Here is a 15,271-nt window from a genome sequence, read left to right as displayed (position 1 = left end):
ACTTTTTCTATCCATGTGCTATGTACCTGACATGTCCTCTGTTTTGCCTGAAGCGGTTATGGGTCCATTGTGTGGAGAGGGCAGCACTCTTCACTCGCTGGGTACCGGACCCTAGACCTCCCGATTTCAGTCCCTTACCCAGGCCTTGCAGCTCCGTCCAAGCACGACTGGTAAAAAATAACGTAAGGATATTATGGGAAATTATTGGATAAAATGGAAATACATGAATCTCAATATATACTTAAATACTAGGAAAACAATTGTAAAGGGACGGATACGTGGATATTGGTTAGTATTCTCATAACAATTTAGAATCTAAATATTTGAATAGAAAGCATCAAAATAATTTTCACAATAACTTTTGTTTATTATGTACGCTTATTCCATGTTGTACATGTATATTTATCAAATTCACAAAAGCTATAGGCTGCAGTTTTCTCAGGATTACACACAATTATTATACCACCTTGTCATCTTCAAGTCTTTTGCACTGCCATCTGAATGCATGGCAGCATCTATTTCACTCTCAGTGCTGGAGAGCTTACCAGTTTTGCCATCACCTGAGGATCCCTGTAAAGACAAACATGCTAAAGGATTATTATATGACATGGTATTAGGTGTGTTGATTGCAAAAGTGAACCTGCATTTCAGTAGCCATTATTAGGCAATTTTACATCTTATTTATTCTGTCTGCACATATTTTTCACTGGCCGTTATGGTCATGTCGCTAACTCCGATCAGCATCATCATACATAAAGTCCAGTACACTTACTGTTTTGTCAAATCATAATACCAATAAAGAAACAGAAAAGCAGCATTTATAGAGTTGTACATGAAATTGCAATAGAAAAAAAAGATTTTAGTTTATTCTATTAGACAAAGCACGCTTACCTTGGAAAAACTGGACGACTTCAGATCACTATTTTTTGGTGTGAGGGCCTTGTCTAGGGGAAGTTTACAAGGAGTGAGCTCTCTGTTAATCTGAATACTGGACATGGAAGTGTCAATCAGCTTGTGTGTATGGTCCTCATCTGACTGTTCACTTGTGTTGTCGGCCATGTTTCCATCGGACTCATCCCCTTGGAAATTTTTAGTTACTATGGGATTGGCTCCATTCTGGGTATCAGCAAGTTCTTTGCGAAGCCAGGATGGCACCTAGCAAACAAGATAAAAAACTTTTATTAGAGTAAAAAACTGGCTATGAAAAAGACTTTTATGTTACAACTTTTATTTCATAAATTTACTACACGAATACTAACAAGAAGCTGTCACAGACTCTCAGTGAATTGATGTCAAAAGGTAAAGTAAGTAATTTTTGGTTATGGTAGGATCCAGATTTCAGTTACAATCATTTCTGTAATCATTGGAAACAAAATTGTATCTGATGAAAACAATAAAATAGCATGCATGTTCCCAATATGGCCCTCCATGCACACATCTATCATCAACCATGTTTATGTATTTACTTGTTATCACAAGACCAAGAATTTGATTGACTGACACACACCAACCATCTCTATATTCCTACACATTTTGGTGAAGAAAATAATTCATCTGTAACAATCCGATGCTTAATCATATTGGGTATGTATGGTTATATATTTTTGCACCTGGAAATGGTAAAGGATCCAGATTTTAGTGTTGCTTTGTTCACCATAGCAACCAAAATTCTTGTCTGCAGACAAAAAAAGAAATAATTCTGAACATTAACCATACAATCTTCTCTGCACATAGCAAGTTTCATCAACCTAGCTTTAGCTTTACTACTTTTTGAATTATCACAATACGCATGACTGTGACAGCCTGATGCATGCCTGACATTTCTATATCTTTGCATGTTTTGGTAAAAAAGGAGAGGAGGGTCTGGAAATGTTTCTGGACATACTTATCCTCCACTATTGGGACTAATTCATTTCTATACAGCCACTGCCTCTCACCTCTAACCTACTACCTTTCACCACAGATTAACCCCTTCCCCATCAGAAGCAAAGTGAAAATTGGTTTTGCAACCAGCATAAAACCAAAACAGCCTGCGAGTAACTCACAGTCTGGTCAGGTTGTATGCTGTTTGCTGCTCATCAGTATCTAAGGGTTGGAAATGAAGCCTTTCAAATTTAAATCTAGTAAGAAAGGTCTTAAGTTATATATAACTATCTCAGGGACTACAAATGCATAAAAATATGTATCTAAGTGGGAAAGGGAAAGACACGCCCATGTATCAGGCTGAGTTTTCCCAGTGAGGCTCATATGAAATAGGTCTTACAGTTCCTTGAGTGTCAACCTCTGATGTCCCTGAGGAGTATTCATCTCCACCCTCTCGGCTTGAAGCAGAAGTACCTGTGTTAGAGCTGGGCACTGGCAGAGTGGAACCACTGTATCGCTTCCTGCAACAAGTTGACACATTTGAAATTAAATTAATTTTTTAATTAACCAAAGCATTTAATATCGTTTACTATTTTCTAAATTAAATGCTTAAACTTAAATACAATTTTGATACACATTTGAAAGCCATGAGATTGACTTAATACAAAAAAATAACTTCCAAATCTGAGTTCACAGTTCTAGGGAATTGTACCTTAATGTTAATCAAAACCAATATAATTAAAACAATGCAATACAATAACATAAAACCAATAACAAGAGGTATCTTTCACTTACCTAAAGGCGCGCTTTTTGCGAGTCTTTTTCCGAGGTGGAGGAGCCGTTGTTTCAACTTGAATAAAAATGTTTTCACCATGGCAAAAGAATGAACTCAATGTCAGAGTTTCATCCGTGGAAACAATTCTGAAAAGATGAAGCACAAATATAACTTTCTAAACAAATATATTTGTATCAACTATCAAGATATTGTTGTAAAACAAAATGTGGGAATGTATCCTTACATATTATAATTTATAAATAAAATATGTGCATTTATCCATGCAATTCATAATTTATTAATAAAAATGTTTGCATTAATCCTTGCACATAAAACTTAAAATCAAAATGTGTGCATGAATTCTTGCACCTCAAAAATTATTAATCAAAATGTGTGCATGAATTGTTGCACCTATTAATTTCTAAATCAAAATGTGTGAATAAATCATTGCACCTCATAAGGTGATCAGGCGGGAATATGATCTCTGAGTCATCCTTGAATCCACTGTCCAAATCCTTCTCACGCTGACTGTTCATGTCCCTGCTAGTTGCACTGGAAGATCGACGTGGGACACTGCCTTTAAATATAGAGAAATAGATTGATGGTAAACATCATTTGTAGTTCAGCCGCCCAGTGGAAAAAGGACATCATTCAATTATGTTATCTAGTTTAAAAAGCTTGCACTTGCAGTATTTTATATATCCCATCACTTGTGTCTCGGGTAATTTAAGATCAAAGTTATCAAATGATAGAGGAATATCAACATGATTATGTCATTGGGTAGTATCTCTGATTGACATATTTGATTTCTAAAACAAAAGATGTGTTTGTCAGAAACACAATGCCACCTACTGCGCCGCTTTGACCTTTGACCTTGAAGGATGAACTTGACCTTTCGCCACTCAAAATGTGCAGCTCAATGAGATACACATGCATGTCAAATATCAAGTTGCTATCTTCAATATTGCAAAAGTTATGACCAAGGCTAAAGATTTGGAACAGAATGACAGTGTGACAGAATGACAGAGTGACAGAATGACAGACAGACAGGCCAAAAACAATATACCCCCTACATTCGATCCGGGGGCATTAAAATCAATATCTCTGCTGCTATTGGCCTGATACAAAGGTTCAAGACACAATTCTGTATATGTACTTACTGAGGGGCCGGAACCCTGTGCGGACTGTGCTGTCACCTGCATACCCGCTATCTGCTACACTTTCCCATTCTGCCTTGTTGCCAGCTTCCAGATCATTTTCGTGGTCTGTTAGACTGTTACCTGATACAGAGTTAGCATGATAAGGACCCATATTCTTATCATTCTCAAGTTCTCTTATTTATTTTCAAGATTTCAAAATTTATTTAAAAATTGTAAATCTGGCTTAATTGTTCATTAAACACTTCTAAATAATTCAATTTTATTTAAATGTGCAGTTCCTAGCATCTTCTGCATGTTAGCTGCCAACACTTTTTTCTCTATTTTGACTCAAGTTGCCAAAATGGAATCAAAAGCTAGGTCAGTATGTAAGCTACCAATGCACACAATTAAAGCACACTAGCTACATGTACGTCAAAATTAAAATTATTGAGCAAAAACCTTTCTATATACGAAAAAGTGACCTTGGCCTTGAATGAACTGACTCCAAATGCAATTCTAATCTAGGACTTCATGTAGGCTAGCGGTGCCCACACACAAAATGTCAGTGCAATATCTCATTCCAAACTAAAGTTATTGAGCAGAAATAATGTTATATTTTAAGCAACAGTGACCTTTACCTTGCCCTGAATAGCCCCAAGTAATACCAAGATAGGTCCTCATGCAAACATGCTATATCCAATGTTAAATCAAGATTGGCACAGGCAAAATAAGTTATTGATAAACAAAAGGGCCTGAAAGGTCCAAAGTCCCTCACCTGAGATACAATGTGACTTTTAAAGTGATAACAAGGTTTTACTGTATCAATATAAGGAAAAATGCCCTGCCTCCTTGTGGCCATGCTTTATTACAAACAAGAACCATTTTCAAACTCGTCAAAGATATCATTACAACAAGAGATGTGTTTGTCAGAAACACAATACCCCCTATTGCACCGCTTTGAAGCCACATATTTGACCTTTGACCTTGAAGGATGACCTTACCTTTCACCACTCAAAATGTGCAGCTCCATGAGATACACATGCATGCCAAATATCAATAGCCAGGAATATTGAAAATGAATGTTAGCCCAAACATGTAATGTGATTATAATAACCAATTGAGATCTGAATACCATCTAGACTTGGGATGCTGATCCCACTAGTACTGCTTGGCTGCCTGCCATTACCATCTAGACTTGGGATGCTGATCCCACTAGTACTGCTTGGCTGCCTGCCATGACCAGCATTCCGTGGAGTCACAGACTCCACTCGCATATCATCTTTGTTTCTACTGTAAATGCTTGAGTCCATGTCATTTGTTGCTGGCGATATCAAGGTGGTATGTTTGAATCGCAGTCCCCAGTAGTATATTTCATTCATGTTAGTACTGGCAACTGTATAGTGTTCTCCACACTGTACTCTCTAAAATAAGATCCAAGATTATAAAACAGTGATAAGCCTAGGGTCAAATTTTCATGAGACTTATGATGCAACATTTCTGTCAAAAGTAAATAGGTTCACCAACAGGTAAGTACTTCAACAGGCACACTTTTATGCCTACAGGAATATATTTCTTAGGCATAAAGTCAGATTTACAAATATAACATTTATTCCTTGTCATGCAAAAGTATGCCAGTAGGCGCAAAAGTATGCCAGTAGGCACAAAAGTATGCCAGTAGATGCAAAAGTATGCTAGTAGGCACAAAAGTATGTCAGTAGGCACAAAAGTATGCCAGTAGATGCAAAAGTATGCTAGTAGGCACAAAAGTATACCAGAAGGCACAAAAGTATGCCAGTAGGCGCAAAAGTATCCCAGTAGGCACAAAAGTATGCCAGTAGGCACAAAAGTATGCCAGTAGGCACAAAAGTATGCCAGTAGGCGCAAAAGTATCCCAGTAGGCACAAAAGTATGCCAGTAGGCACAAAAGTATGCTAGTAGGCACAAAAGTATGCCAGTAGGCGCAAAAGTATCCCAGTAGGCGCAAAAGTATCCCAGTAGGCGCAAAAGTATCCCAGTAGGCACAAAAGTATCCCAGTAGGCACAAAAGTATGCCAGTAGGCACAAAAGTATGCTAGTAGGCACAAAAGTATGCCAGTAGGCGCAAAAGTATCCCAGTAGGCACAAAAGTATCCCAGTAGGCGCAAAAGTATCCCAGTAGGCGCAAAAGTATCCCAGTAGGCACAAAAGTATCCCAGTAGGCACAAAAGTATGCCAGTAGATGCAAAAGTATGCCAGTAGGCACAAAAGTATCCCAGTAGGCGCAAAAGTATGCCAGTAGATGCAAAAGTATGCTAGTAGGCACAAAAGTATACCAGAAGGCACAAAAGTATGCCAGTAGGCGCAAAAGTATCCCAGTAGGCACAAAAGTATCCCAGAAGGCACAAAAGTATGTCAGTAGGCGCAAAAGTATCCCAGTAGGCACAAAAGTATGCCAGTAGGCACAAAAGTATGCCAGTAGGCACAAAAGTATCCCAGTAGGCACAAAAGTATCCCAGAAGGCACAAAAGTATGCCAGTAGGCACAAAAGTATCCCAGTAGGCACAAAAGTATGCCAGTAGGCACAAAAGTATCCCAGTAGGCACAAAAGTATCCCAGTAGGCACAAAAGTATGCTAGTAGGCACAAAAGTATCCCAGAAGGCACAAAAGTATGCCAGTAGGCGCAAAAGTATCCCAGTAGGCACAAAAGTATGCCAGTAGGCACAAAAGTATGCCAGTAGGCACAAAAGTATGCCAGTAGGCACAAAAGTATCCCAGTAGGCACAAAAGTATCCCAGTAGGCACAAAAGTATGCTAGTAGGCACAAAAGTATCCCAGAAGGCACAAAAGTATGCCAGTAGGCGCAAAAGTATCCCAGTAGGCACAAAAGTATGCCAGTAGGCACAAAAGTATCCCAGTAGGCACAAAAGTATGCTAGTAGGCACAAAAGTATCCCAGAAGGCACAAAAGTATGCCAGTAGGCGCAAAAGTATCCCAGTAGGCACAAAAGTATGCCAGTAGGCACAAAAGTATGCCAGTAGGCACAAAAGTATCCCAGTAGGCACAAAAGTATCCCAGTAGGCACAAAAGTATGCCTGTTCAGCAGAATTTTTACCTTAAAGCATATCTATTTATAGCTGTTGTGTGTATAGGTACTTGTGATCCAACCAGTATGGCACTTTAAGGTACTTCACCATTGACTGATATTAAGGACAAGTTAGGAGCTATCAAGGAAAAGTAATGTCTTGTTCTATAATATATATCTTGTAAATAATTGCATTACTTAACCGTTTGAAAATATTGTATACAAAAGGCAAATTATAAATCATGCGCATTTAATAATATTAAGTGTTAATTGAATAAACCATCCAGTAAAAAGGAAATCAACAAAACAAAGAACAAAAAGAAATCAATTCTGCATAATTTATAGCATTTTATTAATATATATATATATATATATATATATATATATATATATATATATATATATATATATATATATATATATATATATATATATATTAAATTGAAATAAACTTATCACTGAATTAACTATAAGATGCCCCAGTGTTTTGCATGTGCATGCACTATACAATTCAATAGCATTTTTAATAATCAACCCATATTTAAATGACTATATTCATGTAAAGTATGCAATCACAAAGCAACTTGAATTATAAATTTGAATGTGAAGTTTTGTCCCTAGTCATGTGATGTAAACACATGTGCTGGGGGTGTTTCTATCACTGTTTGATCTGCCATGTGAAATACACTCCTCCAACTGGGGTTACATCTACACCACTGATTCCTGCTATAGTGGTCACATCAGCTGCAGTATACCTTTGATAGTTGAAGTCTTTTTGCTTTACAATTGTTATGAAACCTCCACATTTCCACCACTAGAACAGATAAACCTTGCCCACTTGAATTGTAATACCGTGATTCATCAGTTTAGGCCTTAAGCCAGTATAAGCCTTATGAGTGTACCTTTAACATGATTAGCGGCTATTTCAAAAGACATCAATCGATACCACTGTATTGCAACAATTAAAGCACTATCTGATGTCTATAGAGAAAGAATGAATTAGCTTGATAGAGGATCAAGAGAGTAAACATGTCCTACAGTTTATGGCATTGGGTTAATTGGATGTTTAACTGGTGTGGTGAAAAAATTGCATTTGCTGAAATTTTACTGGTAGATTGTTTTACAGGTATTGTTTGTTGAGGGACTGACTTGAACATTTCGGTGAAATAGATTTCTCCAGGCTATTTGACCAAAGCGAGCATAGCTAACTGTTGATAATATTTTCACCAAGTTTCTCTTTTTGCAACCTGTGCCATTAAAACATCATTTGAAATATTTTTTTAAACATAACATCAGTAAACATTGTAATACTATACAGAGGTAATATAGGATGAGTAATATAATTTCATCTTAATCTGCATTGGAAGTAAAATATTCAAATAAAGTGAAAAATGCATTCTGTATCAAGTGTTTCTTAAATTAACAAAACATGTGTCCAAAGAGCATAGATGCCTCTATATTCCTTTTTGTCTGCTTCATGGTCAAAAGTGGCAAGTGTGAACTTGACCTTTGAGGAAGGTAGACTGATGGTACAGGCAACACTTTTACATTAAGAACAAGTTGTCAGTCATTCAAATCACAAATGTAAGTGTAAAAAATAGTTCACATATTTGACATGAAAACTTGAAATATCAAACCAAATAACAAATACACACCACAATGTTTTTGTCGGTCATATGGTTCACTTTCACCGGGGCTCTGACAGGCTTGGTTTCCTCGATACCCAGCTGCCCTTCAGAGTTGCGCCCAAATGTCCAGACAGTTCCTGGCTCAACAATCACTGCAGTGTGGTATCGGCCCATAGATATGTCAATGACTCTGTGACGAAGCGCTCGTACCATGGTTGGAACTTTCTGACCCTCTACCTCTGTCTATTAGGCAGAATTTTATGCCATTTGACAACTGATTAACTATTATCTACTGGAAGATTGGTAATGCCTATACCTTTAATATACATACTTTGCAAATCTAGTTGTTCAGTTAAAAATATCTACTGAACAACTTTGCTTCAATTTCAAAGAATTATTTTCTTTAATAGGCCAATCTTGTTATATTTTTTTTGTTTTGTTAAAATTACAAATAAAATCATTACAATTAAAATCATCTACGCTCTGGAAAAACATGGTTTAATGCATGTGCCAAAACAAGGCTTAAGGCATGTGCCAAAACATGGTTTAATGCATGTGCCAAAACAGGGTTTAATGCATGTGCCAAAACATGGTTTAATGCATGTGCCAAAACATGGTATAATGCATGTGCCAAAACATGGTTTAATGCATGTGCCAAAACATGGTTTTATGCATGTGCCAAAACAGGGTTTAAGGCATATGTCAAAACAGGGTTTAAGGCATATGTCAAAACAGGGTTTAAGGCATATGCCAAAACAGGGTTTAATGCATGTGCCAAAACAGGGTTTAAGGCATATGCCAAAACAGGGTTTAATGCATGTGCCAAAACAGGGTTTAAAGCATATGCCAAAACAGGGTTTAATGCATGTGCCATAACAGGGTTTAATGCATGTGCCATAACAGGGTTTAATGCATGTGCCATAACAGGGTTTAATGCATGTGCCATAACAGGGTTTAATGCATTTGTTATAATAAAAAATTTGCATCAAGGCAGAGAGCGTTGCCCTTGATAAGCTGGTGCATAGTGTGCTTTATGATAGCCAAAAATGTCTTACCCTTGTGAAGATGTTCCTCATGGCAGCAATGAAGCCACACCTATGGTTCAGCCCCAGCTTGTTCTCCTCGTTGTTCCCACATGCGCACACACAGCCCTCGTCTGTCAAGAACATGGTGCCATCATGGCCGCAGAACACTTCCCTGATCAACACAGATTCTGTGACAGTCACCTTCATTGGTTTACAACTGAAATAATACAGATATGCATTCAGTTCAGGAATTGGGATTAAGCAGAATGGCAGGTGGTGTACTTATCAAGTTCCCCAGTTCTCCTTCCATTTTAATGCCCCATCAGTTTAAAGTATGTCCCACCCTTTTTTTACTTTTACATTGATCAATAATCTTATAAACAAGCAAATTCGTTGAATTGATATTTCCCGCCAATATGCTTCCGGACACAAAGTGTTATATTTGACACTCAAAAAAGCATTTTTTCAAGATACAAAGGGCCATAACTCCGTTATTAACAGATGGTGTACAATGCCATTTGGCTTGCATCATCCTCTTATCCATATACATACTCCTACCAAGTATCAATGAAATCTGCCAAAGCACTTCCAAGATATGGCTACAGCGGACGGAAAGATGGACGGAAGGACAACGCCAAAACAATATCCCTCCTCTGATGGCGGGGAATAAGAAGTCATATCCAACTAGTATTTATTGGCTTTTTACTTTGTAGATATTATATTTTTTGTTAAAGAAGTCACTGTGTCACTTTGTGGACCCCCTGCTCCACTTACACAATTACACAAGTTTTGCTCTGTTCCACGCCCTACTACTGCCAGCTCAGGGACTCACTTATTATCCTTGGTTGCCTTCCCCAGTTCTGCCCTGCAAACGTATTAACTGGTTATCTAGGTTTTCTATACCAGTTTCCAAATCACCCAGTTTCCCTAGAACTCAGTTTTTCAAACAAAAATTCACCAGGTACTAACTGGTTGTCTTGCTGCTTTTCCTTGGTTTCAAGTGCCACTTTGCCAAGTCCCTGGTAATCAATCGTTGTGCTTGGTTCCCAGCCGCAGATTTCCAAGAACTGGTACTCACCAGTAATTGTTGTACTAAGTTCCAAGCCTCAATTCATATAGCATGGTTACTTACTAGCTGTCCTTGGTTCCCAGCATCAATTCATCCAGCCTCAATTCATATAGCATGGTTACTTACTAGCTGTCCTTGGTTCCCAACATCAATTCATCCAGACTGGTTAATAACTGGCTGTCCTTGGTTCCAGTATCAATAAATCCAGCATGGTTACTTACTGGCTGTCCTTGGTTCCCAGCATCAATGCCTCCATTATTACTTTTACAAGCTCTCCTTTATTTCCAGCCTCAATTCACCCCAAATGGATAATGGATTTGTCCTTGCTTCTCAGCCTCCTTTTTTTTCATAGTGGGGATACTTACTGGTTGTCCTCGGTTCCAAGCCCCAGTCGGCCAGAGACTCCGTTGCCCCAAGAGAAGATCTCACCCTTGCTGCCAACCACCACAACGTGGGCAGGGCCACACGCCACTGATATCACGTCCACGCTATAAGAGAGTGGAAACACAGGCTTGTGATGGAATTTTGTTACAACAGATAAAGAAATGCTTCACAGAGACAGTCACTATCACAATAGATATTTGTTAGGTTTTAAATCATCATCAGTGGGTCACACTGTTTCAATATACAAGAAACAAAAGCCATAGCATATCAGTAAACATTTAACCATCAAAGTCACGATAGTCATTCTTAACCAAGATGCTACTTTCACAAATGATTTCAACATGATAAAAGTAACATTTATAGGGAAAACCTCTCAATAAGCAAAGGTTCACCTGAGAAGAGATTCAATAAGGCGTGGCCTATTCACAGCAGACCAATCAGAATGTCCCAAGCACCCTTGACTTCCATCCCCGCATGTTAGCACAATGCCTCTGTCACTGGCAAACACACTGAACCCATCTCCACAACACGCCCTGGAAATTGCAAGACAATCGGGTCATGTTATTTCTTATGCAACATACCAGATTTGCATCTTCTATCTAGATGCTTGTACATACCATGTCAAGTCCATGTCAATAATGCTTGTAATTATGTAATAAGCTGCACCATGCCAGGTCTGAATTTGGAATTTTAGTGCGACCTTGACCTTTGTCCAAGGAGGGTTACACCATCTCCACATGGTGGCATTTTAGGTAAATTATTATAAAATTGTATGATGAATGCTGAAGTTACAGTCTGGACAAGTTGTTGTTGTTTCTACCAAATGTAACCTATAACCTTTAACTTGACCTTGACATCTGAGGTAAGGAGACATTTTTTACTTGGCACATTCCATCTTTTCCTTATTAACATTTCCTATTTTAATAGCATTATGAATGGCATTTAAAGTCTGTAGAAGTTATTTCATATCAAAATTTGATGTCTGAACTCTAAGAGTGATCTTGACTTTTGAACTAGGTGACCGTTGTTCTCAGTGTAAACTTTTTAGATGGTTGGTCAGTTGGTAGTATTGCTAGATCGTTACCCTACCCAGCCGTTTGCACACTGGGCATTGTAAACAAAGGCTTATTGCTTATAAATAAGTATAACACAAATTATTTGTAGTGAATAATCTAAATTAATATGGTACAAATTTATTTAAATGCATACCTACTATTAAACAACTTATCAGTTTATCAATTATAATATATTTGTTTACTTGTGCATCTTGTTTATTCAGTAAATCAAACAGCCTTATAGTTATAATGCATTCATAGGAAGATATGTTTGAGTTACAGTCGTCACATGTCTGAAAACGTTTAAATAATGCATCAGTGTTATTAACCAAAAGAAACAAACATGAAAAGCTTTTACAATTTTAAATTGCAGCCGGCATTTTTATAACAGAAGTTTTATGTGACAGATTGTCCTCTTGCATACCGGGTAAATGCTAAAAGTATGGTAACAAAATGCAAGTTAATGCCTGTTTTGCCCAAATAAACAACCGCTCATTCTTTTATTGCCTGCTGATAACAACTCACGCTAATTAAGTGTTTTTGTTCACACCTTATCAAGGACAAAGATCTATTGATTTTGTCAAGCTCTTACTAAGGCTTTATGACTGGGTGGTTAAATGCTACCAATACAAATTGTTAGTGCTACTTGCACATGTTTCATCAGAAATTAACTCGTTGATAGTTCATCATACTTTATTAAACAAGAGGGCCATGATGGCAATGAATCGCTCACCTGACTAACCTTGCTTCATGAGCTTAAATTTTATTAGACCCATATACAATCCCAATCCAAATTTCATTAATAAATACATTCTGACCAAATTTCATAAAGATTAGATGAAAACTGGGACCTCTTTCATCTACACAAGGTTTTACTAAAATTGGCCCGGTGACCTAATTTTTGGCCCCAGATGACCCATATACGATCCAAAATCAGATATTATCAAGATAAACATTCTGACCATATTTCATTAAGATCATATGAAAACTACAACTTCTATTGTCTTCTACAAGGTTTTTCTATTATTTGACCTAGTGACCTAGTTTTTGACCCCAGATGACCCAAATACCATCACAACCTAGATTTCTTCAAGATAAACATTCTGACCAAATTTCATAAAGATTGGATGAAAAATGTGACCTCTATTGTCTACACAAACAAATTGTTGAAGGACACACGCACGCACACACGCACATACGGACGCTGGACATCAAACGGTCACATAAGCTCATCATGTCACTTCGTGACAGGTGAGCTTAAAGTTGCCCCATAAAATTTTGTATAAACCTCATGCCACCATAATAAATACAAATGAAAATGTACTCATAATTAAACAATAATTGTACCAACCAGTCAAGGATGAACACACTGAGACAGCGATGCATTGTTTCAAGCGCTTGCCACCAGCATAGGTATCCCCCTTCTCAACACCCTATTATATGTTTTCACACAGTGGGCCAAATTAATGAAATCAAAGGCATTTACCACAATCACATTATTTAACCGCAAAATAGACGCACAATAGACGCATTGACATCAGTGGTAAGAAACAACAACGCAGTTTTAAATGTTTACTTCTGCACCACAAAACAAATTATTTGTGACCGCTTTTTTCAGGTTGAATATGGCTTTGGGTGATATGTAGTGGCCATCGTAGACAGGTGACAGTTATTCTCAGGTGTAATATGTAAGGATTTTCGTCAGGGGGGGATCTAGACTGACTGTTGTCAACAGGTGACCGTTGTTCTCAGGTGACTGATGAGTAAAGTTAGACTAAAGATTTGTATATAATAATTTTAATATAGCAATATTTTTGTCAGGTTTTGCGTAAACAAAAAACATGAAAACCTTCAATAATAATCAGCTTTGAATTAAACAATTTCCAAAGCATGTGCTAAGTACCCAAGTTTTAATAACAGAAACAATATACATCAATACCTTGTTATTGATTTTCCACTCAAGGCTTCAATATTTTTGGGCTTGGAAACTGACAAACAGTCGCCATGGCCCAGCTGTCCTTTTGACCCCTCTCCCCATGTGAACACCTGGCTCTCCATGGTAACCACGATCACATGGTCAGCCCCTACCGCAGTCTGAATCATAGGACATGTGCATCGCAATATCACGTTTTAACATTCCTAAATATTATATGGGTTGTGTTCTGTGAAAAGGGGGTTAAATGAATGTGTGTAAAGTGTCATCCCATATTACACTGTGCAATCCGCACAGGCTAATCACAGATAACACTTTCCGCTTTTTTTGTTTACAGAAAAATCTCTTCTTTGAATAAATCCAGTTTAGGCGGAAAGTGTCATCCCTGATTAGCCTGTGGGGACTGCACAGGCTAATCTGGGATGACACTGTGCGCACATGCATTAAGCCCCCTTTTCACAGAGAAAGGCTCATATATCTTAAATCAATTTTGCTACCAGTATCGTAAGTTTCAGGATGTACACTCAACACTTGTGGTGATTTATTTAACTACAGTCCAAACCCCATGGCTCTAACTCGCCGGCCCAACAACAAAAGTTCCAGCCATTCAGAATTTGAGCCAAGTGATTTCTAATATACTTATGTTTACGGACATAAATCTGCAATAAATTTACATCTCCAGTTGATGAGTATTCATACTGCCTAAACTCCGTACAACTTCTTGCTTTTGAATTAATAAGAACCAAATATATACTGAATATTTTGAGTAATCAATATTTTAAAACAGTTACACCAACAGTAAAACAAATATCAGATTACAAATGTATATATCAGCCCATATTTTTATGTAACACATTTACGGGTACTTAAAAAGAATAACAATAAGAAACAAAGCATTCATAAGCATTATATGCACATCCCTGAAACATTAAACAGACATGTATTTTTTTTATTTGCTTGTTTGTATTTGTTTAATTATGACATGATGTATAGATAAAAAGTTTTCTATTCCATCAAAATGACAAAGGACATGTTGTGATGCAGCCGTTCCAGCCATAATATCACAGCATTTACAAACAAGAGATGTGTTTGTCAGAAACACAATGCCCCCTATTGCGCCGCTTTGAAATAAAATGTCAATATATCATTTGGCAGGTTTAGAAATTATCTCCCCTTTAAAGCTTATAACTTCCCTTGGATTGTATTTTTTTACTTTTGACCTTGAAGGATGAGTTTGACCTTTACCACTAAAAATGTGCAGCTTCATGAGATGCACATGCATGCCAAATATAAGTTGCTATCTTCAATATTGCAAAAGTTATGGCCAATGTTAAAGTT

The 15,271-nt window shown here is 37.4% G+C and overlaps 1 protein-coding gene across 2 annotated transcripts in view; it reads right to left on the bottom strand.

Annotated features, from left to right (window-relative positions):
• The window catches only part of LOC127837054 (uncharacterized), a 68,603-nt gene that overhangs the window by 23,273 nt on the left and 30,059 nt on the right, over window positions 1–15,271 (bottom strand). The window contains exons 16-28 of one of the 2 annotated variants that reach the window (XM_052363859.1): window positions 13,940–14,094; window positions 11,338–11,478; window positions 10,927–11,049; window positions 9,523–9,709; window positions 8,495–8,710; window positions 4,910–5,198; window positions 3,799–3,918; window positions 3,092–3,215; window positions 2,659–2,784; window positions 2,264–2,384; window positions 892–1,155; window positions 467–570; window positions 27–167 (exon numbers count right to left, since the gene is read on the bottom strand). In XM_052363859.1, coding sequence (XP_052219819.1) covers window positions 27–167; window positions 467–570; window positions 892–1,155; window positions 2,264–2,384; window positions 2,659–2,784; window positions 3,092–3,215; window positions 3,799–3,918; window positions 4,910–5,198; window positions 8,495–8,710; window positions 9,523–9,709; window positions 10,927–11,049; window positions 11,338–11,478; window positions 13,940–14,094 — 2,111 coding nt within the window. The remainder of the gene's footprint in view (window positions 1–26; window positions 168–466; window positions 571–891; window positions 1,156–2,263; window positions 2,385–2,658; window positions 2,785–3,091; window positions 3,216–3,798; window positions 3,919–4,909; window positions 5,199–8,494; window positions 8,711–9,522; window positions 9,710–10,926; window positions 11,050–11,337; window positions 11,479–13,939; window positions 14,095–15,271) is intronic. The other variant, XM_052363867.1, reaches the window with a different exon arrangement.

Source organism: Dreissena polymorpha, chromosome 1, assembly GCF_020536995.1.
Source record: "Dreissena polymorpha isolate Duluth1 chromosome 1, UMN_Dpol_1.0, whole genome shotgun sequence".
Classification (NCBI taxonomy): Eukaryota; Metazoa; Mollusca; class Bivalvia; order Myida; family Dreissenidae; genus Dreissena; species Dreissena polymorpha.
This window is presented reverse-complemented; position numbering and strand designations above follow the sequence as displayed.